The sequence below is a fragment of the Phyllopteryx taeniolatus genome, chromosome 15, assembly GCF_024500385.1.
Source record: "Phyllopteryx taeniolatus isolate TA_2022b chromosome 15, UOR_Ptae_1.2, whole genome shotgun sequence".
In the NCBI taxonomy this organism is placed as follows: Eukaryota; Metazoa; Chordata; class Actinopteri; order Syngnathiformes; family Syngnathidae; genus Phyllopteryx; species Phyllopteryx taeniolatus.
The window spans coordinates 1,885,809-1,912,988 of NC_084516.1; the positions used below are offsets into that span (position 1 = coordinate 1,885,809).

At 45.6% G+C, this 27,180-nt stretch overlaps 3 protein-coding genes across 15 annotated transcripts in view; 1 reads left to right on the plus strand and 2 right to left on the minus strand.

The window, feature by feature from the left end:
* Positions 1-118: 118 nt before the first annotated feature.
* On the minus strand, positions 119-13,194 carry ssh1b (slingshot protein phosphatase 1b). 7 transcript variants are annotated; one of them, XM_061799808.1, is made up of 16 exons: positions 13,055-13,194; positions 11,954-12,086; positions 11,179-11,216; positions 10,664-10,764; positions 10,524-10,612; positions 8,962-9,083; positions 8,808-8,876; positions 7,092-7,157; positions 6,161-6,355; positions 5,877-5,970; positions 5,684-5,812; positions 5,533-5,579; positions 4,998-5,144; positions 3,773-3,973; positions 2,452-3,049; positions 119-2,118 (listed from the first exon to the last, which is right to left on the minus strand). In XM_061799808.1, exons 1-16 carry the CDS (start codon positions 13,111-13,113, stop codon positions 1,717-1,719), a joined length of 2,490 nt encoding a protein of 829 aa, XP_061655792.1. In that variant the 5' UTR covers positions 13,114-13,194; the 3' UTR covers positions 119-1,716. The 7 variants fall into 7 exon arrangements, with proteins under 7 accessions (XP_061655792.1, XP_061655795.1, XP_061655793.1 ...); XM_061799811.1 differs by lacking the exon at positions 11,954-12,086 and adding an exon at positions 7,255-7,309 and having other exon boundaries at positions 10,524-10,588; positions 13,055-13,193; XM_061799809.1 differs by lacking the exon at positions 11,954-12,086 and adding an exon at positions 7,255-7,309 and having other exon boundaries at positions 13,055-13,193.
* LOC133490143 (synaptic vesicle 2-related protein-like) lies at positions 12,966-19,250 on the minus strand. 4 transcript variants are annotated; one of them, XM_061799815.1, is made up of 16 exons: positions 19,044-19,250; positions 18,339-18,457; positions 18,164-18,252; positions 17,925-18,023; positions 17,451-17,522; positions 17,235-17,359; positions 16,788-16,851; positions 16,415-16,540; positions 15,840-15,968; positions 15,729-15,769; positions 15,516-15,592; positions 15,332-15,436; positions 14,682-14,793; positions 14,393-14,474; positions 14,226-14,315; positions 12,966-13,275 (listed from the first exon to the last, which is right to left on the minus strand). In XM_061799815.1, exons 1-16 carry the CDS (start codon positions 19,103-19,105, stop codon positions 13,114-13,116), a joined length of 1,554 nt encoding a protein of 517 aa, XP_061655799.1. In that variant the 5' UTR covers positions 19,106-19,250; the 3' UTR covers positions 12,966-13,113. The 4 variants fall into 4 exon arrangements, with proteins under 4 accessions (XP_061655799.1, XP_061655801.1, XP_061655798.1 ...); XM_061799817.1 differs by having other exon boundaries at positions 12,966-13,194; positions 15,693-15,769; XM_061799814.1 differs by having other exon boundaries at positions 15,693-15,769.
* Positions 19,251-19,417: 167 nt separating this feature from the next.
* myo1hb (myosin IHb) overlaps positions 19,418-27,180 on the plus strand; it is a 29,800-nt gene continuing 22,037 nt past the window's right edge. For all 4 annotated transcript variants that reach the window (XM_061799800.1, XM_061799801.1, XM_061799802.1 and 1 more), the window contains exons 1-11: positions 19,418-21,674; positions 22,814-22,975; positions 24,063-24,178; positions 24,260-24,458; positions 24,528-24,608; positions 25,250-25,429; positions 25,535-25,633; positions 26,204-26,317; positions 26,401-26,472; positions 26,633-26,752; positions 26,843-26,910. In XM_061799800.1, coding sequence (XP_061655784.1) covers positions 21,645-21,674; positions 22,814-22,975; positions 24,063-24,178; positions 24,260-24,458; positions 24,528-24,608; positions 25,250-25,429; positions 25,535-25,633; positions 26,204-26,317; positions 26,401-26,472; positions 26,633-26,752; positions 26,843-26,910 — 1,241 coding nt within the window. In that variant the 5' untranslated portion in view covers positions 19,418-21,644. The remainder of the gene's footprint in view (positions 21,675-22,813; positions 22,976-24,062; positions 24,179-24,259; positions 24,459-24,527; positions 24,609-25,249; positions 25,430-25,534; positions 25,634-26,203; positions 26,318-26,400; positions 26,473-26,632; positions 26,753-26,842; positions 26,911-27,180) is intronic.

Genomic DNA, 27,180 nt, shown 5'->3' on the forward strand with positions numbered 1-27,180 from the left:
GGTAATTTTGATGCGTCGGCGTCTCGGAATTTCGGCCCGAGTGAGCGATCGGTGGATATTTTTAATTGTAGAAGGGGTTACCCAAGTAGCAAACTAAATGAACCGGCGAGGAGATATGTTGAGAAATATTTGCAGTTTATTGTTTTACTCTAATTTGAAGGTTTTCTCTGACCAACTTGTGTGGGTAATATCACACACACACACACACAAAAAAAAAAAAAAACATTTTCAAAGTTCTTGCTGCGTTTTACTCAGGTTGAAGTAGCCGTTCCAATCAGACCGTGCATTGCGAATTGACGCCTCAAAAGGCCACCTCAAACAAAAATGGTTGACTTCCCGGTCCATTCCACGCATGTGTCCTTGAGACTTTTTTGTGCATCCTGTTATGATAGACATGTCCACCCAATGTTGTGTCGTTCTGTGAAACTGGTGTCGGGTTAGGTTTTTTTGGTTTTTTTCTTCCCCAAACTTGCCCTAAGGGAACTGATAATTACATTTTCCCCAAAAGGCCACCTCAAACCAAAATGGCCGACTTCCAGTTCAGTCTCAGGCAGGAATCTTTGAGACTGCGCACGTTTATGATAGACATGTACACCCGATTATGTGTCGACTGGGAAAACTGGTTTTGGGGGGGACTTTTTCTTGCATCCAGACACATCCACCCAATTTAGTGTGAATCAGTGAAACTGGCGTCAGTGACTGATTTTCTTCCCAAAATGACAAAAACTCACGATTCTCGCCATTTAGTCAGACCAATGTGTCTCATATAACCGCTTCTAATCTGTGCTAATTTGGGGGAATTCCTTCGTAGGAGTTTGTCAAAGGTGGCTCCTGCTTGGAAAACGACCAAAATGGCTGACTTCCTGTTGAATTTATGGCTTGGGTTCATGACTTTTTCCGGTGTCCTGTTATAATCGACACATCCATCTCATTTGGTGTCAATCGGTGAAACGTGTGTCAGGGACAGATTTTTTTTCTTGACTTGGTTGGAATCCTTAAGAGTGGTCGTTTTTTGAAATCTGTACCATGCTCAGGATCACAGTACCAAATGACTAATTAACCACTTGAAAGTGGACTCTGCTTCTGTTTGGTTCAGTTAACTACACGGACTACATCATTTTTGGAACACTTGAAGAACAAGGACTATGGATCTGGTTGTTGCTTTTTTTTTTTAACCATGGTCTGGACCAGTGTACCAAACGTGTGAACACAGCATTGCATTAAATCCTGAAAAAAAAAAATTAAATACCAAACTTTGAATTGAAATGTACTCTTGAGATGCAAAATCACGACACTTGGACATAAAACATCGCCTTGTTGCTACAACCATCGAGATTCTTTGTGAATATTGTTTATGAGTTACACCGATTTGAGATATGTATCCTTCTTGTTGCAATCTCATCGTTGATAGTTCCAGCTCAAGCGACCTAAAATCTGATCCTGGCATCCATGCTTTTGTAAAAATGACGTACAGTGCCCCTCGAGAGTAAAAGGACTTGGTCGTCCTGTTTCCGTTTCCAGGTTTCAGGTTCCAAGTAGTCTTTTTGGTCCAAGCCCAACCGGATGCATTCGGCCAACCAGCTTTGTCTGAGTCCTACCCCTCAAAGCGGCCAGTCTAAATCTTTCTTGCCCGAACTCGGGCTACCCTGTCACAGGAAGCCGGTACCGTTGTTCCACATCAAAGCAGATCACCGATTTAGACATTTGGTGCCCGTATCACTCGATTTCTGCGATTTCCGACCCGGCCTGAGGACCGGTCTGTCCTTCCGCCTCAGGTTGGTCCATGGCTTCTGCTTCCGCCAAGGCGCAGGCATGCGTGGGGTCTTCGCAGCTCATGGGCGACACCAGTTTCTGCCGTGAAAGCGGGACCCCGGCAGAAGAGCAGTACTGGACCGGGAGTGGTGGGGCAAGATTCGGTAGCGACTGTGAAATGAAAATGGTCCCGGGGGGATCGATGCAGATGGTGGGAAGGGTGCAGTGTCGAGAGGGGTTGAGGCGGTGGGAGCGCGACCCCGCCGGGCGGTCGCAGCGCCGACCTTGTGGCAGACGCAGGCAGCAGTCTTTGCAGGACTGGTAGGATGGCTTGACTTTAAAAGGGTTGCCCGTGCTAGCGCTGTCCTGTAGGGATACAAAAAGTGAAAAAAGTGAAATAGTCACTTCCTAACCCCATTATGTACTCGTATTCCAAAGTTGAATACTTGAGGTTTCCACCCATTTCAACCCAACCACATTTTTATTTCTTCATTCAGGGCGAAAATTGATGTATATGAAATTGGAGCAAACTGAAAGAAATGTATGCTAAAATTGAGAACTTAAATAAATGACCCAGAGGCTGTCTTTGGAATGACTCACTCATCACCTACTTACTACACAGCCAATTATTTGCGCATTTCCTCTATTCACTGTGTCGTGATTAGAGAGAAGGAAATGAGCCAACGATTCCCAACTCACGTCAAAGGCGGCCGGGCAGCTTCGCTTGGCGGCCAACCGGTTGCTGTTGTTGGTGTTCAAGTTGGCCAGACCCAGACGGCTCTCCTCCACGTGCTTCTTGCCCTCCAAGGCGGCCATCTCGGCCTCTTCCTTCTTGGCCTCCTCCTCGTCTTCCTCCTCCAGTGTGCTGAACTCTAACCTTAGCCTCATGTCCTCCAGGGGGTCGAGACGTCCGCACGTCTGTGCCCCCGTGCCCCCACCGCCACCGCCGCCCGGCAAGGCCAGATGGGCCACGGGGAAGCCCTCGTCCTCCAGGAGGGCGTCTCGCTCCACGTCCTCGATCTCGATGAAGACCCTCTCCATGCCAAGCAGGGGAGGGCCTCGTACCGGCGTGGAGGGCTCGCTGTCCAGCGCAGAATCGGACAAACGTCGGAAGTAGTAGTTGTAGTTGAGAGAGTCCAGGGGCTCCATCTCCAGACCCCTGCAGGGGGACGCCCCGCAGAGCCCCCAGGCCTCCTCCTCGTCACCCTGCTGCCCAGCGACCTGGCTCGAGACTGGCATGTCGTCCGAGGCTTCCTCGTCAATGCCGGGTCGCCAGAGCTTATTGTGACGCTGTTTGCTGTGTAAAAAAAAAAAAAATAAAAATAAAAAAAGGGGAAATTGATCTATGCTGATCATCGATTATCAACTACAGCTACCGACAATCAGGATGAATTGAAACATTTCTCCTCCCTTCCGATCAAAGTTAGCAAAGGCGTGATTATGGGATGTCTCAGAAAGATGATATTCGCCTGTGGTGTTGGCTGCCTGGGAAAATGGTTGGGTAGGCAATTGTAAAGCAGGGTACACACATACCGATAATAAAGATGAATTTGAGGATTTTTCCTTAATTCCCATTAAAGTCAGCAAAAGTCCGATTATCGGATATCTATAAAAGATTATCCTGATGGATTATGGTGTGTTCAGAGGGATTTTTTTCATCCAGATCTGCTCGAAAAAACAGTCAGGACGACAATCGTAAAGCGGGGTACGCACATACCAATAATCAGGATGTTTTTGAGGATCCTTTTTGTGTGGGCTGTGTTAAGCCTGTGAGTATTGTTGTCTGCTCTGTTTGGATGTGTTGCTGCTCTGTGTGTGTGTTGCAGTAGCAGCTGTTAGAAGGTAAACAATGACCGTAACAGCTATGCTAATTTCCTTTAGCCTTCTATGGCGTTTCCCAGTCTATGTTAGCATTAAGGTAGGTAGGACGTTTGTTACGATGTTTCGCTTGAATGTTTATTATATGGTCGGTCTGGAACGTACACCCCGCTAAAACGGGTTGAGTGTAGCCCGGCTTTACCTGGCATCAAGGATGCCCTGGTATTCTGCCAGCTGCCTCATGAATCCAGCGTTGGGCTGAGCAATGCTGCGCTTGTGCTTGACAAAGTTGTAAGCTTTCTCCAGGGACCATCCGTACTCCTTCATGGCGTACGCCATCACCGTTGAGGCCGAGCGGCTCACGCCCATCTTGCAGTGCACCAGGCACTTGGAGCTGTTCTTCCTGGACGGAAAATAACACACGGTCAATACAGTGCAAATTTGCACTTGCTTACGTTGACAATCTAAATACTTGGGTTTGTTCCATGAAATGGTATGTATTTATTCCCATCCATACATCCATCCATCAGGATGCGGGAGAAAACCGGAGAAAAGCCACGCAGGCACGGGGAGAACATGCAAACTCCACACAAGCGGGGCCGGGGATTGAACCCCGGTCATCAGAACTGTAAGGCAGACGCTCTAACCAGTCGTCCACCGTTGCTTCCAACTACCTTCACAATTATTAGCGCTGGACCATGTAAACTATATTAGCAACGAGCAGATTTCAAATTCATCCTCACAGGGCCAGAGCGCTGGCCCTCGATGATGTCAGCATTTTTCCATTCTCCGATTGGTTGGTCAGAGCTAAAATGTTCAACTTGCAGCATCTCTGGTTAGCAGGTTGTATTCTATTGAAAATATTCATGTTTTTGTCACGCTATTAGATAAATACTGATTGTGAAGCGCTCCTGATGATGCGTGTGGCACAGTTGCGTGCTATTATATTGCATTTTTGTATAATACCGATGGTTTTCAAACAAAAAATATATATATATACATGAGTAAAATAAATTACAAATATTTTTTAAAACTTATATACCTGTACAGTATGACAAAAATATGTACGCATATACATTGAAATTTATTGTCATTGCACAACAATGATGTACAATCTATTGTGTATTAGCCCTATTGTATATACATTTTTTATTATACATTAGTATAGATGAATGCGCGTCACTCAAAAAAAGAGCATAATTATCTTTGCGAATTATATAATTTTCTATTTAGTTTGCCTTTTTGAATTGACCGTTTATACTTATATACGTTGATCTAGTGCACATTTTCATATGTCGCTACTGTATATCAATAATTCAAGTATTGAAGATACCATTGTGTCTAGTGAGCGCATCACCCGCTGAGTGCAAAACGTTCAATTGTCTTAAAGTTCCATTTCCCGCATAAAAAGCCCAGAACGGCGTCACCTGGCTTTGACAATAAAGTTGTAGGTGTCGTTCCAGTGGGCCAGCAGGTCGGTGGCGTCGTCGTCGTTAACGCGTACGTTGTGGTAGGAAAAGCTGCCCGGGAAGAAGTTGTCAATCTCTCTGGTCATGTTCAGAATGTAGCCCACGCTGAAAAATAACAAGACACAACAAAACGTGGTCCTTTTAGTCATAGGACACTGGACAGGAAGATAAATATGATGTCCAGGGTTCCAAGCTATTTAAGTATTCAGTGCCCTTTAGTGTGATACCGCTAAATAAAAGTGTAACATCTTTCTGAAGGCAGTTAGTTACACTGGAATTTATTTAGGGCTATCAGAGTAATAAGGGCGGAATATGTTTGCACACCACATTTTTGGGGGGAAACATATTTGAAATCATTTTCTTTCCGCTTTGCGTTGGTCTCTCGAATGAAGTCCCGATAAAGTCGATTTCGGTTTAACGTGACAAAATGTCGCTTTTTGCAGGCCCGTGCATATGAAAGCGACGCTTAGCATATCGATATGAATCGTCTCACCCGCATTCACGAAGTTCGTCCAGGTTAGAGGCGTTCCATTCCGAGCCCTAACGACAAATATTGACATGTAAAGCCTTTGAGAGGATGCCCGCGTAAACGACAGCAGAATGAGTGTCGAGTTACTGCGGAGTTCGAGTGGGCGCTGGCTCACCAAGTAGACGTGGTCGAAGATGAGCGTGGCCTTGTCCATCTGGCCCAGGATGAGCAGCATCTCGTTGTCGATGAACTCCTTAAATTCTTTCAGGTCGCAGCTCATGTGTTGCTCCAGCTCGTTACGGATCTGAGCAAACAAAGAAAAATGCGTTTACGTTACGAGGTGTGTGTGTGTGTTGTGAGGCACGCACCTCCTTGGAAGTGATGTTCTCCAAGTCTCGGAACGTCATGATGCCGCGCAGCTTGGCCTTTATCAGACTCTCCGTTCGCTCTCTTTCGCTCGGCCTGCGGGAGATGACGCGACATCAGTGACCGCCACGGGTGGGAGGAAGTCACATAGCGTTCGCCTGATCGCATGAGGTGCCTGAGCCATTTTGGAACGTTTTCACAAAATGTGAATTTTAGCAAGCGCAAGAGTTAAAAATGACTTCGGCAAGTATGCTATTCGACAAGCGAGACGAGGCTTTGGACTCACTGGTCCCCGAACGTGGCAGGGGAGTCGGGGCGAGTGGTCTCCAGGTCTGTCATGGCGTTCCACTCGTTGACGCAGCTCTGCTCGGACGACACGCGGCCCTCGTAGAACGCCGTCCACCTGAGGGACGGGCCGCCGGGGAAGTAGCTGAAGCGGCGAGACACCTCGCACGCCTTGTGCACCGCCTGAAGGGCGCACCTGTGCAGTGACAACAATAACGTTAAGATGGATGGATGACAGAAGGATGGCTGGATAGATGGATGACGACGGGTTGATGGATGGATAGATAGAGTGGCTATAAAAGGTCTACACACCCCTGTTCAATTGTTCATTTCAAAACTTTTTCCACCATTAATGTGACTTGTACAACTCAATTGAAAAAAACAAAACAAAAAACAATGAAATGTTTTCGAGTTGGGAAGCAAAAATAACTGTAATCATGTGCTTGCTACTAGAACAGCTGAACTTTATTTGGGGTTCATCTGAGGCAGTTTAAATGGTGGTAGGTGTGTGCTGACTCCCATTTAACATGAGTTTAGCATGTGATTGGTTCATTCTGAACACAGCCACATCCACCAATATAAGAGGGTGTGCACACTTGTGCAACCACATTATAAGTTGTCCACCCATACTCCCTTGTCCAAAAATATATTTTTGGGAAATTCAATTTAATTGTACAGGTAATAGTTCACATTAATGGTGGAAAACGTTTTGAAATGATTTATCTTGGTCACGTTTTCTTTTATATTACAAAAACCTGGCATTTGAACAGGGGTGTGTTGACTTTTTATATCCCCTGTAAATAGCTAGATAATCATGAAGAGTGTGACTGAATACTTTTTCCACCTGTGCTGGGACTCATCCAAGCTTTCCCTGGGGGGGGGAAAAAAAAAAAAAAAAAAAAAAAAAGCTGACGCCAAGCCAGCGAACTCACCACATGGCCTGCACTGACACAGGCTTGAAGACATGCGAGCGTCCCGCCGTCTTCACACTGAAGCCTCTGGAAGATGCCAAAAAAAAAAAAAAAAAACAGAAACAAGAACAAGATGAAGGAGACGAAGGTGAAGAAGAGCGGCGCATGTGCGGGATGTACACACGGCAGTGGGGCGAAGTGGGGAGGGTGGGGGCCGGTTGGTGCAAAGCATTCAGGACCTGTGGAACATTCCTCCGCCTTGTTACACGCACACAATGTTAGCAGGTTAACGCACACAATGTGACCACGTCAACAGCAACTCTTCTCGCGCTACCAAAACAAAACAAACCAAAAATGCTCGTCATTTACCGCTGCGCCACTGGAGGTCAATCAAAGTCACATTCAATTCTGAATTCCAAATATTGAATGGAAAGTTTCATTGTCAATACAATTACATTTCAACTAAGTGTTCAAATCAAACCATAATTATCCACATAAGTTAGGGATGATTATTAACTAAACAATAGAAATATAACGTAATATTGATTAATACAAGATATCATATATTACTGTATAAATAATACTGTATTAATATTAAAATGAATATATTTCTATTTCAATTAGCGTAATACAACAATGAATATCTTTAAAATGTTTTTTTTTTTTTAAACTAATGTTATAATAGAAACATATTTTGAGTCATAAAAAAATGATATTTAATTTTAATTCATACAAAAATGTTCATGTAAAGTATGAAAATCATTTCATAAAAGGCACAAATTATTATTTTAAATCTACATTTTCCCTCATTTCTTGTTGTAACATCATTGCACATATATGCACATACTGTGTATGAATTGTTATAATAGTTGTTTTGCTGCAAATAATTACAAGTACGTTTGGAAAATATGAAATTTTTCTGAAATTCTGTCACAAAAAATGAGTGCAACTTCACCAACATTATGCAACTTACAGCACACACTGGATCTGTATACTGTGCAGCTTTTATAAAACAACTTGGTAAGATCTCGAAGTCATGTTAAATTGACGTAAATTTCCACAACCAATCTGGAAATCCGCAACTTATCACACCACACAAAAAAAGTCTGAAATTTTCAGAAAGAGAGCACAATTGTCCCCCTGCCTTTTAAGTGTATGGAAAAAAACAAAAACAAAAGGGTTCCTCGAACTCAACCTTTCGAATTGAAGCCGTTGACTGATATTTTGCGGTATTCAGTGTTTTAAAGTGTTTCTACAGGAGGTATTCATTTCAACAGAACCGTATTCTTCACAGTGCAAAGTCGGCACAGCATTTGATGTGAAGTACGCTTACTTCGCTCCTGAAACTTGTCCTCGTTTAGCTCTCACGAGTGCATCAGTATCGGGCGTCAAATCCTGAGTTACGGCCAATTTCAGAATGTCATTTAAGTGGTAAGTGGTCATTTAAGTGATCGCCAGTGCGACCTCCAGTGGACAAAACTCCCAACAACAGTTACTTTGAATTATGAATGTGTTCTATCCCTACGGGCTGGATAGGGCCTCGGCCCGTACGTTTGACACCCCTGCCTTACCCAATACCGTACGTTCCGTGTGGGAATAATATTCCCCGTGCGTTTGGCTACTATTATCCTTTTTTTGGTTAGTTTCGAACAGACATCATGGAAAATGCGTGGCAAGCTTTGGCGCACCTTGAGTTGGACAAGGGCGCGCCGGATGCGAGTAGAAAGCCCGTCTTACCCGTCGCCATCCAAGCGTATGTTGGTGTCGCTCCACAGCGGCAGCACCATCCCGATGGAGCAGCTTTTTCTAGCGGCGCACGGCCATTGATGAGAAAACAGTCAGAATCATCTCAAGACGCAACGATATCCCCCCCCCGCCCCCAATGATCAACCTGTCTTTGTCGGCGAAGTCCATGCCGAGCACGACGTGCTCCTCCGTGTCCCGATGGCCGCTGGTGTACACCACCAGCATGTATCGCACGCGCTCCGACCGGCCGCTCTCCAGTCGCACCGCCTGACAAAGGCCACAGCGTCTTTCGTACGGATATGCCACCCGATAACCCGCAAAGTGTATTGCACATGTAGGCAGTGCTTATTTAATAATTGATACAAATAAAAAAAATATTGGAAAAATATATACAAAAATACATAAAACAAACAAATATTTTATAATATATACACATATATGTATATAAAATGGCATATATTGTGTATATACAGTGGCGTGAAAAGGTATAGGCCCCCTTCTCAATTTTTATATATATAATATTTTGCAGTTTCCCTACTTTAATATTTCAGATCATCAAACAAATGTAAATATCAGACAAATATAACTCATGTGAGCTTAAAATGCTGTTTTGAAATGTGGTTACCTGGCACCGTGAGAAAAAAATAATGACCCCCCCCCCCCCCCCCCCCCCCTGTTAAATCATGAATTAATTGTGGCTAATCACAATTTTTGATGGCTTTTCACTGATCATCCCCAAGCCTGATTAGCTCCAGGCCTGCTCAATCAAGAAATCACTTAAACTGAAATCAAGTTGGAGAAAAGTTGCTGCAACAAAACGACACGATCCAAAGAAATTCCAGGACAGTCGAGAAATAAAGTCATTGACATCTGTCGGTCTGGAAAGGGTTAAAAAAAAGCCCTTTCTAAAGCTTTAGGATTCCAGCGAACCATAGGGAGCGCCATTAACCTCAAATGGAGAAATTGTGCAACAGCGGTGAACCTTCCCAGGAGTGGTCGGCCTACAAAGATTACCCCGAGAGAACAGCAATGACTCATCCAGGAGGCCACAAAGGAACGCAGGACAACTTCTGAAGAACTGCAGGCCTTCCTTGCCTCAGTTAAGGTCAGAGTCCTCGACAACAATAAGGAAGAGACTGGGCAAAAATGGCATCCATGGCAGAGTTCCAAGGCCAAAACCACTGCTGACCAAAAAATAACAAAGGCTCGTCTTACTTTTCCAAAAAGACACCTGAATGATTCCCAAGACTTTGGGAGAACATTATATGGACTGACATATTATATGGACTTTGCTCCTTCAGGACCTGGACAACTTGCTGTGAGTGATGGATTCATGAATTCTGCTCTTTTAACAGAAAATCCCGAAGGAGAATGTTCAGCCATCAGTTTGTGAGCTCAAGCTGAGCCAGGGCCAGCTAACTTTGAATACTTTTTTTCCCCTTAATAAATGAAATCACCGTTTAAAAACAGCATTTTAAGTTCACTTGGGTTATATTTGTCTGATATTTACATTTGTTTGATGAGCTTCAACATTTAAGTGGGGAAACTATGCAACAATTAATAACGATGACAATTAATTTGCTTCACTGTCATTACCATAAACACATTTTCCCTCCAAAAGCTGAATGGAAAATGTGTCCTTTATCAAGATAATGGTTTGTAACAGATGAGCCTAATAAAAAAATATGAATAATAATAAAGCTTTACCAGTTTAATGCGATCTTCCGAGCGGAGGCTCTTAAACATGACCTGCAGGTGTTGAGGCAAGTCGCCTGGAAACAAACACAAAACGCAGACTTCATTTTTATTTTTATTTTTGCTGTTTGCTGGTAGGTTGGTTGTCGTACCCGCGTGTGTGCGGCGGGTGGGGGTCTTGGGGTCCTCGGTGCTGCCGCCCTGCTGGAGGAAGAGGGCGGCCCCCTTGACCATGAAGAAGCTCTCCTTGAGGCTGACAACAACAACAAAGAAAACACTTTTAGTGTCGTCATCATCAGGTTGCTGCAGAGGTAATGGAAGAGTCACAGAAAGGTATACAAGTGGACTTTTGGTCACCTCCCTTCAAAAAAAAAAAAAAAAAAAAAAAACATCCATTTTTCCATAGCGTTCGTCCTCATTCGGCTGGCAACCAGTCCACGGTGTACCCCACTTCTCTCACCAAAGCTCATTTTAGGTTCACTGAAGACTGTAAATTGCCCACAGGTGGGAATGTGAGTGTTTGGTTGTCTATATGGGCCCTGACTGACTACATTTATTATTATTATTATTCACCTTTTTCCCCCCCTCAATGTAACCTGTGTTTTAAGCAGAATTTTTTTTTTCCCCGATTGGCAGCGTATGAACGTGAAAAATTGGAAAAACTCACCATTGGTTATTTTTGCGGTCATCGTCACTTCCAAAATTCTGCAAGACAAAAATAAGGATTAAAACCAGAACAAACGCGTGCGTCTGTTTGAGTTTAAATCATGACGGGACGCCCAAAGATTTATCGAAAGCACTCCATGGGAGTGGTGGTTTGTATTTGTTATGCAGTATAAGACAAACTATAACAATAAAATATATTAACCAACTACAATATACAGTTATTATACATACTATGGTATCAAACACATAGGATTTAACTCTATACTACAAATTACTTAGAGGTGGGGGTTAAAAATATATTCAGCCCCCCCCCCTAAAATGGGCCTAACGACGCCACTGACAGGCTCTATAGAAAATGACGCCCCGAATAATTAATTGGTGAAGTGTCAAACTGAATGTTTCACTCTGTGGTGCTTTCAAAGCAAGTCAGCACAGAGCACAGGGGAGGCCTTTGTGGTGCTACGCCGCCCCCTGCCGGTCGGAGGCGTTAACAAACCATATACACTTAAGTGGACAATTGGTGATGTGTTCATAGTGAGGAGGGCTTCCTCATATTTGCACCCTCTGCATTTGCAAATCAGTCCAAATCTTAGGAACAGCTCTCACCCAATCAAAACTGAGCCTCGTTCTTTATACAGGCAGGTGTACCTAATAAAGTGACCACAAATGAGGACTTTGTTACTGTGGCGGCTAAAGCTAAAGGCTACTTTAGCCACCCACACCCACCACATATGATCACAGTACCCGGCTCGTCAGTTCCACGCACGTCCACGTACCTCCCCCACGCTGCTGGCCGACGGGGCTGCACTGGGGCTGGGGGAGCGCTGCAGAGTCACCAGGGCCATGGCCGGAGGAAGAGGAGGATGCGGATGCGGAGGATGGGGGGGAGATGCGCCGAGTTCGCCTCCGCTGTCACCGGGGAGAAAACGGCCAGTCAGGCCGGGCGACGCGGCTCCTCGTGCGGGTGCTGGTCCACAGCCGCTGCCCGCGCGGCCGGGATGAGGAGCGTCATGCTGCCGCTGCTCGTGTCATCCGTGCGTGGATAGAGACGAACAGAACGGCGCGCGTGCGTGCGTGTGTGTGTACGTGAGCATGACATGCAGCTTTGTGCGGGCCGCCTCTGATTGGCTGGCCTAGTTTGCGTGTGCGCTGTCATTGGGCCAATGTTGTCAAGGTGACTGGACAGACTCAGACCAGATTACCCCCAAAAAAAACAACTTTAAAATAAAATGAAATCAAATAACTGACGATGATTTTAGCCCCATGCTAGAAATAATCTTTTTTTTTAAATTACATCAGATGAATTACTAAATTGCCCTTAGGTGAGAATGTGTGTGCGAATGGTTGTTTCTATGTGCCAACCATTTCAGGGTGTACCCCGCCTCTCGCCCGAAGTTACCCGGGAAAGGCTCCACCACGCCCGCGACCCGCCTGAGGATAAAGCGGTACAGAAAACCGATGGACAATTACAATAATTCTAATTTATTACAAGACCACTAATGAAATGTACATTAACACATGATGAAGTTATTTACATTAGTTTATACTTACAAATAGAATTGAATTATTATTCTTCTTTTTTAAGTTATCACATTAAATTTCAACTTTGAAAGTTAAAAAAAATAAACAAAAGGCCAAATACAAAAATTGGTCAATGTACGGTAAATTGTCAAGATGACGATGACATTTTAGCGCCACGCATTCTCAAATTCGTGTCAATTGTGAATTTGTGCGCTCAGAAATAGCGGGGGAATTATTTTTAAACAGTAAAGTCGCAGTCCGAACAAATGGTGTAAATGGGATTTAATTAACAAAAGAGATAAACATCTACGTAGCCAGTCCAAGAGAATGTAATCAACCAATGAAACGTCTTCCACCTTAATGGCGTGCTTGTCTTGACTCCTCTTCTTTGCCCAGCCGTTTCAGTCTCGGACATTTAGGGGGACCTTTTGGCGGACCCGAGCGTGGGGGTCCGCTCGGACTCCTGGAGGGCCCTCCCCGACGTCTCGACGGGCAGCAGCAGGCACATGAGGCCGGCCAGGAAAGAGCAGAGGCAATACAGGGTCAGCGTCAAGGACACGGAATGTCTGAGCAGCACCTTGGGTCCAAACATTTCAAAGGTGAACACCAAAGCACCATTCTGGGCACCTTTTTATTTTGCACTTCTATTGGGGTAAAAGGCCCCAAAATTACAGTACAGTCAGTGGCTTGACGTACATGTTTAATTCGTTCTGTGATCACGCTCGTAACTCAAATCACTTGGATCTTAAATCAACTTTCCCCATTGAAATGAATGGAATACCATTCATCTGTTCCAACACCCCCCAAAAGCATTTTTTTGTAATGTGTTGTTTAATAGCGTAAATAGCACTGTATAATTATTATCGTATATCGTACAATAATATTGTATGGTACCGTTTTTGCTTCAATTAAATGGACATTGTGCTGCTCCTTCTGTGTGCGCGCTTTGGCAGTATAATACAGAAATACGAACATACACTGTGAGTCACAACAATATTAATCGATTGTCGCAGAGGCTAAAGAATATATGCCTGTGAGTATTGTTGTATTATCTGTTTACATGTGTTGCTACCGCTTGTGTGCATAATTACCGCAACATCAATGCTAATTGCGTTAGCCTGTCTATGGCGCTTTGCACCGTGTGTTAGCATAATGCTAGCAGACTTTGAGGCAAAGTTATGTGGTTGTTTTGAACACACAGAAGTGTAATTCTCTTTGATTTGAATGTTTAGTCGAACAGTAAACGTCAGCTGGGAGTGGCAACAAACAGCTGGAAGCTGCCACCAGGCGGCGCAATATCTCCATTTTGCACACAAGTCAAAGCAAAAGTAAAAAAAAAAAATAAAAAAAAAAAGCTGCGCTTCACAGCAATACAATAACTAAGCAGATGCAACTTATATATTTTATTTAATGCACTGAACAATGGGGTATAAATGTGTCAATTATTATGTCATATCAATTTGTGATGTTCCTCATTCGTTTTAGATCATTGACATGTTCTCGCATTTTTACTGACAAGAGGTTTACCTGTGCCACGAAGGGCGTGATGAGGGCGCCCACCCTGGACATGGTGCTGCAGGTGCCAACGGCCAACGATCTGATCTCGGTCGGGAAGACCTAACCGAGCGGAGCGGACATTTAGACTCGACGACTTGAAATATTTTTCGGGGTAAAACCGCGAGGATACCGCATACTTCTGGCGTGTACACATAAACGACTTGGAATCCACCCGAGATGAAGGCTCTGCCGATGAAGATGAAAACTGTGAGAGTCATCCTAGAAGAGGAAACGCACGCAGACACAAACTTAAAAGGAGACATTTCATGTAGTTCCCAGGTATCTTACGGTCAGGGGGTCTTCTTCAATTTGACCCGCCGAGCATTTACATGATCAAGAGTGACTCGAGACACAAAAAAATTCTTGCATTTAGCTATTTTTCACCCCCATAAAATATACAGCATCTCTCACACGCGCGCGCGTTACCTCCCGATACAGGCGTACAAGGGCAGAATGCTCAAGGTGAAGATGAAGAGGGGCAAGGCCATGCTTTTCTTCCTGCCCAGACAGTCCACCGTCCCCAGAACGACGACCAGGCCTGACGCACAAACACATTGTCAACCAACAACATCGCACGGCTCAATAATTCCTCTTTATTCTTACGTTAGCCTTGGGGATACATGATCTAAAATATGCTGACTTAGCATTACAGCAAACATTGAGATGAGCTGACGATCTGCATTAGTGCGCACGAGCCACATTGACACAGCGGGTTAGCGTACTTCCTCCCACAATAGAAGCTGTGCTAATTCGCTCGCTTAAAACCCAAAGTTTGGCTCAAAAGCTTAGATGTCATTATGAGCAAAAACACTACAAGTGCGCATGCACCAAAGACTCTCCGTAACCCTCCACTAACAACCCAGGCTAAACTTAGCTCCTCCACGACATACAAAGCTGGTCTCAGTCGAGATCCTTCAACATACGTACTTGACATTTCCTTATTTCTTCAAAGGTTTATAATTACTGGAGCTACTTTCCTTAGCCCATCTATGGTGTTTCCCTTGATGTGTTAGCATGAAGCGAGAAGACTTTTGTAAGAGAAGGTCATGTGGTTTGGTTAATACGGAAGAGTTCACCTGGAAATTCAGCAAAGGTCGTCCATAACAAGTCTCTGTAGTCCTCTGATGTCAAAAATTTGCATTCCAGACTACAACTCGGTTCCGTTTTGGCCCCCTGGGTGGCTGTAGTTCATATTGAGGTTTTGGCGGTTATGCACAACGGAGAAAGGTGACGGAACCAAACGCAAACGCCGCGACTCACCCCCACACGAATCTCCAGATTGGAACATCTCTGTCGTCAGCAGGATGATTCCGTAATAGGTAAAAGCGAAGGAAAACCTGGAAATGAAAAAAGGTATGCCGTACACAGAATGCCAAAACAAGTCCTGAGCTACGCGTAAAAATACGTCGAGAAGTAAGACATGTTTGTCAAGCTAACCATATGAACCAGAGGAGAAGCGTCGTTTTGTAATACCGTCGTGTAAAAAGGTCTCGGAGACGCCCACGGTCGTTCCGCTGCATCCAAGTGAGACACAAAGACGACGGTCAAATGACATCTTTATGGTGGAAAGACGGATCCCCTCACCTGTATGTCGCAGACCATCCTTCCCCGAGGTAAGGCCTTGCCGTTGTCTCTGGCGATCCTCTGTAACGTCGCCATGACTTTGCCTCGGTCTCCATTCAGGAGGTCGAAGCGAGGACTCTCGGGCAGCCACTGCGTGTTCACCGGAAACAAACAAACAAAAGCTGATTTCAAGTGCAACGAGACTCAAGTTTCTCAAGAACGTTATATGCGCCCCCCCCAGTACGCGCTGGGGTTCAATCAAACCGCGGTTCTGCTAGTTATCGCAGCATACGCGGCGAGTCCGCTAACTGTTTTGGGGATTTGGTCACGTGACGTTTGCAACGCAAGCGCGAGGGCACGTGCGAAGTTAATTTCAGTCGCTATTGCCCGACATGGCGGCCCCCCCCCTGAGGTCGGATTCAAATGAATTCATCCGTTTAATTCTCATTTTTTTCATCAAAATGTCTTATAAAATGGACTTCTTGTTTTTCAGCCGTTCATGCGCGTGCGTAGCGAGAGACCGGAAGGGTCACAGAAAGGCAGAGCAGCGCGGCCGGTTCTGCGGCTCGTTTCAAAGAAACCGCCGACATCCTTACCAGGCAAAAGCACAGAAAGATGGCCAACGGCGTGGAGGACAGGCCCAGCAGCCAGCGCCAGCCCAGGGTGGGCATGACCCACAAGGCCAGGAGGACCTCGAACACGGCGCCCAGAGCCCAGAAAGCCTGAAACGTACCGAACAAAATGCGCCTCAAGACGTCTGTATGTGATTGGGCCACTATGGAGCTTCATTAAAGAGGCTAAATGCTCCGTAGGTGCAAGCGCTACAGGAAATGAATGGACGGCCTTAAAGCGTTGCCTGGACACGCGCGAGAAAGCTTTTATGGCGGTTCATTTCCACTGTGCGCCATTGGCAAAATGTGAGAAAACTTTGTTTGCATTGTGCGGTGAAAGTGATGCACGTGTACCGACTGCTATCAGGATGACGGCTAAGCCCCTCCCCTTGCACGGAAGGAATTCCGAGTACAGAGTCACCCTGCGGATGAAGACAATGACACATTGGCTCGTCAAGTGCAGCCGGTACTGTGCAGACGTACTCTAGGGTATCGGTGCAAAACAATGGGAACGTGTTTTAGATGACCACCGCCCCCCCCGCCCCAAAATAAATAAATAAATAATAATAATCAATATAATTGATTCATTAGGAGGCCTAAAGTCCAAATGTTACATCAACAGATAACAAAATGTCGCAATTGAGGCGATACGATGCAGCTGCGATGCCGAAGCTCACCAGGCCTCAAAACAACAAAATCGACCTTAACTGATGAAATCAATCCAGCCCTAAATGGAAAAGGTAAACAAAAACAAAAAATAATAATACAATCAAATAATAATGATGATAATAATAAGCGCTCTCACGATTGATGGGCTCCTCCGATCCCAAAGCCCACCAGGCCTCGCAGCACCAAAATCCAACAAAAGTCCGGCGCCAGCGCGCTCAACACGCTGTAGTAAAACGTCCAACACATGCAAACGGTCAGCCCCTGCGTTCACAAAAAAAAAGGAAAGACGGGTGAACGGTGTCACACAATCACCGCGCGGGATCGTCCAAGTAAAACGGCGACATCGGCCGACCTTTTTCCTGCCGTACTTGTCAGACAAGTTTCCCCATAACGACGAGCTGAAGCACATCCCGGCAAACACCACCTGAGGGGGAAAAAGAAAACAAGTAAGACTGATCGGGTTGACAGCCCAAGTGCGCCATTTCCATTTGTACGTGTGTGACATGTTTGACGGCAACATGATTTTCAATTTAATGTGCACCAATTGTATTTTCGGAATGATTAAACTACATAATGCAACAGCGGCTTAGAATAACGTTCAATGGACGTCTTCGGATTCAAATTCCCACAAGGGCCACATAGCTATCGATTATTTTTAGTCTTCGACCGATTATTCCATCGTTTAATCGAGTAACTGGTCGTATACCCACTTCATTGCAAATAATGCGTTGGAAGTTCTATTTCCAACTGAGGGGACCCAAAAGAACACAAAAGAATAATAATATTGTACGGTTATTTTCTCTTCCTGAATTACAGGTGCCGTTACCGACGTGATGAGAGCGACTTTGTAGCCCGGCAAGCTCCACTCGCAGTGCAGCTGCGGGCCCAAGATGCCGAGGATCATCATCTCCATGGCGTCGGCCACCTGAAACGTTACATTCATCGCGGTCAATTCTCCAAATGGTCCTCTCGCCAAAAGTCAGCCGGCGGAGAAGCCACCCGACTGACGATTGAAGACGAGCGCTGTGGAAAACGGATTCAAAAACTAAACAAAATCCTCGTTACCCAGGAGAACCCGGTGAGAAATAACAATTTCCACTGGAAGCTTCCGAAGCCGAGGGCGTCCAGCGCCTCGTCCAGACTGAAGGAGGTTTCTGCAAGGGACGCCACGCCGTCAAACACGACATTCGCTCCTGCCGCGTCGTCTGACCAATCCGTCGCCTATAACGGACGAACAAACCTTGAGTCGTATCCGCCGCCGGCGAGCGGGGAGACTTGAGGCGTCCGATGGTCACGGAGCAGTTTTCCTCCATCGAACGCGAGGAGTCCGCATTGGGAGCCGAGGGGTTCCCCTCCGGACTAAACGTCACAAACAAGAATCAGTAGTAGTACGCACTTTGTTCACCGGACAAATCTCGACTGTCAACGCACACAAACATGAAAAGACACACACACAGAGACGGAAACACGCACACACCCACATGTTGACAAATACACTTTGGCACACAGTCCGCACACAAACATGGAAACACGCACGCACGCGCACACACACACACACACACACACACACACACACATAGAAGGAGATAGAAACGGACACACACAAAGTTAAATACACATTCGGACATCGAGAAACATGAAAAAACACGCACACACGCGCACACACATACACACACACACACATAGATGTGGATAAAAACGGACACACATAAAGTTAAACACACACTCGGACATCGGGAAACATGAAAAAACACACGCGCGCGCGCACACACACACACACACACACAGATGTGGATAGAAACGGACACACACAAAGTTAAACACACACTCGGACATCGAGAAACATGAAAACACACACACACACACACACACACACGCACACGTATAAAGACGGAAACGAACGCGCGTCACATGACCCACAAAGACGCGGAAAAGTTGTTTGTACTTGTGCTCGGGATTTTTCCAGCGCTTGTAAGTGACGGACGTCGCCGAGCTCCACTTGTCCATCTCGTCGTCGTCGCACAATCGCAGTCTTCGGCCCACGCGCGCGGAACCCGAAAATCGGGGCGGGGTCTCACGCACCCGGAAGCGCGGCGCCAGCCGGTATTTCGTGGCAAATGCTTTTTCAGTCACGTGACCGCCGTGCCATCCTGAAACGCCGAATCAAATGACAAACGGCAGACGGCATCCGTGACCGGGTGACCTCTGAGTCACGTGCCGCGCCGTCGCCCCAAAGCGCGCGATTGCGTCACAAGTTCAGTCAAGTGGGCGATGAGATGATTGACAGGTCGCTCTGCCTCTTTTTCCCCCCCTTACTATTATCATGATTATTTTCTTTGACTTTATCGAAAGGGGGGTCGCCGCTGCTGCTGGTCTGAAAGAGAAAAGAAACACGGAAATCGCAAAACAGACGCTTTTTTTTTTTAATGGGACACCCAAGCAAAAAAAAAAAAAAAAGAAGCGAAATACAAATAAACCCACAAGCCCGAGTAACAGCAAAACAAAGGTTCACGACAAAGGCTGGAGTTGGCGCCTCCACCTCACCAACCGAACGCCGAGTAACCGAAATAAGCAAGAAGAAAAAGCAAACTACAAGTCTCGAGCAAGTTGTGCAACATCGAGGCAAGCTAACAGAGCGCTAGTATCTGTTTGTCAAGCGACCGGGAACGCGTGCTCGTAGGGTCTTCTGCGTGCGGGCTAAAAAGGCCGAGAGAAGGTTTTATCGTGGTGGTGGTTATGTCATGTCACATCTAAATAAGAGAGCAAAAAAGTCTTCGGTGCCGTTATTTGTGTCGATCGCGCACGTTTTCCACCCAGACGCGGGTGGGCTCAAATTCTGGCGGGAAATCGAAATTGTCATCAGGAAAGCAGCCGGAAGTGACTGCTAGTGGACTCTTGTTTTGGGCTTTGGGGTGTCATTTCAGGATAACAGGTGAACTTAATTTGACCTTTTGGGAACGTTTGAATGCATGCAAAGGTGACGTTTCGCCCCAAAGCCGAAGATCCTTAAGCTTTTTGCGTGCCGTGTACTGAATGTGTCTCGTTGGCAAATGACAAATGCCACAGGGGCGTTAAAGTCACGACGGCCACGGTCGCGCAACGTTCAGGACGGCGTGATCAGCAAAAAAAGAAGGCCCGACGAGCTGAGTCGCAAAGCCGGTCGCGAGTATTTACGGCTGTGTTACGGGGCGTAATGTTTGAAATGAAGAAACTGTTGGGACGCTCATAAATCCAGCTGTTATACGGCGTATTTATACAGCCACCTTCGTCTCGTTCGGACTCGCCGAAGAGCAGACGAAGCCGAAGCGCAGCGTCTCGGATTTGCTCCAGCATGGACACGGAGGTAAGACAAATCTGGGAATGACCGCCGTTTTGCGTGTTAAGATCAAATGTTCACGTTGCTCGGCAACGGGTGTTCGCTATGAACCGCTGTGCAAGCTGTTACGCGAAATAGCCTTACGTACATTTATTCACGTCTTTTTTTTTCTCCCCCACTTTCTTGAAGTGATTGCATCCAATTGAAACGCGATCCATGCCCATCATTGAAATGTTTACCGAGTCTTTCCCCGCCTCCGGTCAATCTACGTGCATCATGGCTCGCGCGATGTTAACGACAATCCTTCCAACAAGCTCCTTTTTACGTGTTCGGCGCATGGCAGCAGTTTCACCGATCGATTCCAAATTGGGTGGACACGTCCATCATAACAGGACACACGAAAAAGTCTCAAGGACTAATGTCTGAAATTGAACAGGAAGGCAGCCATTTTCCCAAATGAGCCCTCATCGGTAATGAGTGATGCTAATTGCAAATCTCTTTTCTACCTTTGCCATTTAGAAGTGGCTCAAGAACAATTTCGGTGTGTTTTAATGAGTTTAAAGCACGTGGCGGGGGTAAAACTATGAAGAAAGATTCTTTTTTTTTTTTTAATATGGTCTCTGTATTATGGGTTTTCACCGATTGTGGGTGGGTCTGAAACGTACCCCCGCGATAAATAGGATTTGACTTTACAATATAATGTGTTATACGCTGCTATATTTTCATAACGTCATGGGTCTCAAGTGCAGCTCGTAATTAGTTTGAAAAGCACCCATCTAATCAAAGATCAGTAATCGAATACCGGTGTTTTAATTGTTTAAATGGCCAAGCCCGGTAAGGCTGCCGCCATGGGAGGATAGGGTTTCTTCATCCTTGTATTACAGTATAACACACACACGCACAAAAGCGCAGAATGAGCGTTTGCTGCCTGAGCGCCATGAATGTTTAAGCAGTCTCGGTCCGTCCAGGCCCGCGTAAGTCATTACCGCCTCATTAGCGACGAGGTAGGAAGCAGCAGTCCTACCTTCCTCCTCACCTGGAGAGAAGACACGAGAGATAGTAGATGACTGCTGACATATGCCTTTGTTGACCAACTGGGGTTCCACCCCGGGTTTACCTCGGGGCCACTAGAATTGCCATTGTGGACGATGTCTATCTGAGGAATACTTCAGCATTGGAGCTGAAGACCATTCGGATTGAGCAGGTTCAAGCTACAAGACCGATTCAGCCATGACTCACGTGGCTTTGGAGGTAAAGGAGGTAATGACATCAGCTTTGCATAGTCTTGGACATGAAAGTAGTTGCTCACCAGTTGAAAATCTCTGCCCCAAGGATTGCAAACATTTTTATGTAGAACACTTATAAATAAATATTTTTTTAAAAATGAAATAAAAACAGTAAGTACGGTAGTAAGTGAGCGTGTCCTGTTGTGCCGCATTTGGTCTCATTTGTAACCTCAAAACCTCGTAAGTACGCAACCGAGGACCCCGCGTGGTGTGTTTGGAGTGAAAATCATAGCAACAGCGAGGTAACGCAGCGCTGCGTCAGGTTTCCATCGACACCCGGAGCCCCCCGGAGCCCCCCGCGTGTTGTCCCGTGTGACGCGTGTTCGCCTGTATCTCTTTCACGGGCCCAACGGCCTTTCTGCGCCTCGGTAACAGGATCCCGCACCGTACCGGAAGGACGACGAGAACAAAGGAGCCGCCTCGGGCTCAGATAGACTTTCCTCTTCCTCTGCGGCTGACATCCAAGTTTGATGTTTGCTCTTGTTTATTTTGGACGTTAATGGCAAAGCGTTGTATCAGGTTTACAGTAAAGTAGAGTTTTTTTAGCTATTTGCTAAAAAAAACTCACCTTTTTCATGGTTTTTGTGCTCTTTCTGAAATGCACTAAGAAGACACAAGATGGCACCAACGCGCTGGCTAACAGGAAAGTCGTAATTCGAGTCAAGGAAGTATGTTGAACTGATACTTACTGCGCTGTTTGTTTACAAACTGGGTATTTCGCGAAAGGAGGGTTGATTTGTTGCACTCTCATCGCGAGGGGGATGGCAACGGAGTAGATGACAAAGATTTGTCCGAATGTAGATTCATCACGAGCGGCGAGGATGCGACCAAGGTCACAAAAATAGGGACAGGCTGACAGATGAGCGGCCCAAATATGCAAAGCTCGTTGACATTTATTTTGTTCCAAATCATTTATATCCAGCTTAAGGTCCATGCACTAGTATACTCCATCTCCTGGCCAGTAAACACATTCAGTAAACGAGTAAAACAAGTCGCATGATTTTTCTTTTCTAGTGGTGCAACTTTTGGCTTATTGGTACGCCATTTAACCTTACAAGTCAACTACTGTGCTGCACTTGACGGCTCGTGTTGTCATTTTCTCGATCGGCTCAGAGCCTGGAGGAGCGCTGCGACCGCATCCTGAGGAACATGGAGGCCTCCCTCACAGCCCGGGACCGCGTGGGGATCCAGGATTTTGTTCTGTTGGACGCCTACACCAGCGAGACCGCCTTCCTGGACAACCTGCGGAAACGCTTCCACGAGAATCTCATTTACGTGAGTCGCTTCCTTGTACACGGCGTGGCCCTCCGTTTATGTTTATAGTCTATCGCTGACCTAAGCTAGTGCAGTGAAAGAGTCATAATTACAGTAACTATTTGTTTTGTCGCTTGAGTATCCTCTTTAGCAGGTAAAATACATGCTCTGTTGGCTTTAAGTCTGGAGATGGCTCCACAGTTCTCTGCAGCCGCTGTCATTGGTTTTGTTTGTTCTAATGTTTCACAAAACAAACAACTTTGGTTACCTCATCTTTCCCAAACAGTCTTAGTCAAATGGATCTCACCGATTTTCACTCATTATTGTCTCAAGGGTGAAGAAGAGGCGGAGTTTCACGATACTTCTCAAACAGTTCGAGTGTCCGAGAGAGTTAATAGCTTTTCTAGTTTCAACGCTTTAAATGATTTAATAATGTGTAAAAAAATAAATCAATAAATAATAATAATAACAGATCACATGGGGACAGACCAATAGGATCGATTTGTGAAAAAAAATATAAAATTGATCTTAATTGGACGCACACAGGGTTTCTGCCCGACAGCGACAATATTAAGTTTGTGTTGGCATAACTTTTAGACACCTGGGTATGAAAGCACCAAATTCAAATGCCAGGGCAAAGGTCAATAAATGCAACGTAAAAAATAATTCATATAGTAAATAATACTCCCATGACAATTGTCACGCACAAGTAAGAAATTAGAATATATTGGTAAAAGATCACAGTTGTGCGACCATTTAACTTCATATTGGTCTCTTGTGATGCCAGTTTTTGTTCGCCATCTTTTTTGTGAAAATTCAGAATTCGGTCGCTACCAAAATTCAAATTGTTTTTCCCCCTCGTCCTCCCACCCAACATGCTGCTTTTACCCTGCTGCTAAATTAGACGCCTGTTCTTGCTGAAAGTGCAACCTCCGCGAAGGGTCACCTCTGTCCTCGGCCTCCCCAAAAAGTCATTAAGCAAACTTATTGCTCTTGAGCAGGACGACATTGCTCACACGGAGAGCGCCTTCTCAATGTGACCCGCGTTTGATGAACACACACGTGCGAGGGCACGAGAGGTGATGACCGTGACCTTTTGTCTCTGCAGACCTACATCGGCACTCTGCTGGTGTCGGTCAACCCGTATAAAGAGTTGGACATCTACAGCGAGAAGCAAATGGACACCTACGTGGGCGTCAACTTCTTTGAGCTTCCACCTCACATGTAAGACGGGGCGCCGCAATATTAGGTAAGTGCCGCGAGACGTTGCCCACACAATAACAAAAAAACGTGCGTCCTTCTTAGCCACGCGTTGGCCGACAACGTGTTCCGCACCATGATGTCGGAGTTCGGCGACCACTTCATCCTGATCTCGGGCGAGAGCGGCGCCGGTAAAACGGAGGCCTCCAAGAAGATCCTTCACTTCTACGCCGTCAGCTGTCCGAGTACCAAAATCCTGGATAACGTCAGAGACAGGCTGCTGGTGTCCAACCCGGTTCTCGAGGTCAGCCACCGGGATTGCGATTCTCCTTCTCGGGTTTGAGCTTTTTCGTCTGAACTCGATGTCATCCAGGCTTTCGGGAATGCCCAAACGCTGAAGAACGACAACTCCAGTCGCTTCGGGAAGTACATGGACATCCAGTTTGATCACCAGGTACGGTCAAACCGCCTCAATTCAGTCAAGTCGAATCCGCCGATAATTGACGCAAATTATAACTGCATTTGAAATAAATACAATAACATGTTTTTCTTTATCTATTTATTTTAACCCAAAAAATAAACGATCAAATAAACCAGCATTTTCTTGGGGTTGGTTCCTTCCCAAAAACTAAAGAAAAAAATGGAAAAAAAGAAAAACAAATAAATGAGGACAAAAATGACAAAAAAGAAATGTAACATTTAAATATTTGTACTCCTCTCAAAAGAGAAATAAACATTTTATATTTAAAAACCACAATGTTCCACCAAACCAGACAATTTTGTACTATATGATATGTTAGCTTAATGCTAACGTTTAATGGAAACGCCTTTGACAGGCTAACAGATATTAGCATTGATGTTACGGTAATGATAAGCCTTTGAACGACCAGCAACACATACAAACAGAGCACAGAACACTACTCACACAAATATGTTGAACAACGCTGAAAACTCTGAATTCGGACTAACCTATTAAAAAAAAAACAATCGCTAAGAAATCTGCGATACATTGGGTCGCAATCGATGAACCCTGATACATCGGGTGTTCACTGTACCACCTTTGCCGACGTGGCTTGAGTGCCGATTGCCTTCCAGGGCGGGGCGGTCGGCGGCCACATCCTCAGTTACCTGCTGGAGAAGTCCCGCGTGGTCCATCAGAACCACGGCGAGCGCAACTTCCACATCTTCTACCAGCTGGTGGAGGGCGGGGAGGAGGATCTGCTCCGCTGGCTGGGCCTGGAGAGGAACTGCCAGCATTACAACTACCTGGTTCAGGTCAGGGAACACAGTACACGGCCACTGTTTGCGGAGGACAGGAACTGAGCCAGAAACCGCCAGTAAGGATAGTGTAATGATTCAACTGCTGTGCATCTCCTACAGGGCAATTGTGCCAAAGTTAGCTCCATCAACGACAAAAGCGACTGGAAGACGGTGCGCAAAGCTCTCTCGGTCGTTGACTTCGGTGAGAGTGACACCGAGGTATGATTTCAGCATTTGCCTTTTTATATCAAGGACAAGTCAGGAATCATCCACACGAATATTTTTTTTTTCCAAATGAACGATCAGATTTCTGATCTTGGCGGAGATTGTTTTTGTTTGACTGAAACCTGGTGGAGTCAAGATGAGCGTTAGCTGCCAGTCACGAACTTTTGATTTCAATTAACGATGATGACGATAATTCATCAGTGTGTCACATTGCAGCAGTCTAGCGCCAACTACCGGCGAGGAGGACTTACTCGATGTCAGATTTCTTTTGCCTTAAGTATCAGTGACGGGTACCGTCACCCCTACGCGAGTTCCCGATACCTTGAAATAAGTCCGTTATCGGTACGCAAGTGTTGATCTGCGTTGCTAATTGCTAAATGTAAGCGGAAACCCGTCAATTGCACGCAATCTGTTGTGGGCCGCCCTCGCTTTGTTGGCATTTGAAGGAAATTACTAGAAGAAAATGTAAGGGTCAAAGCGTTGCAATCACGAAAGCTTTTAGTCAACCGCTATAAAACGTCACCGAAAACTCGTTGTTTGGTGTGCTCTCTGGACCGGAACCAGTACCTGTTCGGAATCATCGCCAGCGTGCTCCACTTGGGCAACATCGAGTTTGAGGCGGACGCCCGAGGGTACGCCAGTCTCCGCAACGGCCAGGAAATGCACTGGCTGTCCGAGGTCAGAAAGTGACCAAAGCGGGCTCCGTCAAACTGGCGCCAGTGTCGCCGTACTACCACGCTAATTCCCTCTTTGTGCTCCAGTTACTTGGGATTCCCGCTGAGGTGCTACAACACGTCTTAACCCACCGCAAGATCGAAGCCAAAACGGAGGAGGTGAGCGATTTATGGTTTGAGAAACAACATGTACACAACCTAATAAGATCGAAGACAATAGAAAGTCCACATTTATGAAACGCAATAATGCGCTACTCATTTCCAATCAATCCAATTTTTACTAATCCCTATTTTTTACTAATTTGTCTGATGTCAAAAGGTGTCGAGTCCCTTGTCGGTGGACCACGCCGTATATGCCAGGGATGCCCTCGCCAAAGCCGTCTACGGGCGCACCTTCAACTGGCTGGTCGGCAAGATCAACCAGTCGCTCGCTAACGCGGTCAGCGAAAAGCAGCGCCACGTTTTCTACAATACAAATATCTCTGATCTAATAACGACGAATCAATAAGCATATGTGAACCACTTCTAGGATTCCTCCAGGATGAACGTAATTGGCCTTTTGGACATTTATGGATTTGAGGTTTTCAACATCAACAGGTGAGAGCTTTAAACTTTAAAAATGTTATGATTTTTTTTTTTTTTTTTTTTTATAAAACCCCGAAAACTATTTTATTTCCAGGAAAATAAAAAAAATAGCAACAAAGGAGAGTAATATATATATATATATATATATATATATGATGATTATTGTGATGATGATGATTATTGTTATTTTGATGATGCTGATGATGATTATCATCAGCTTTTACAACTGATGCACCGATTGTTGACAAGAGCAGTAAGGTGTGAAATGAACTCACATTGACA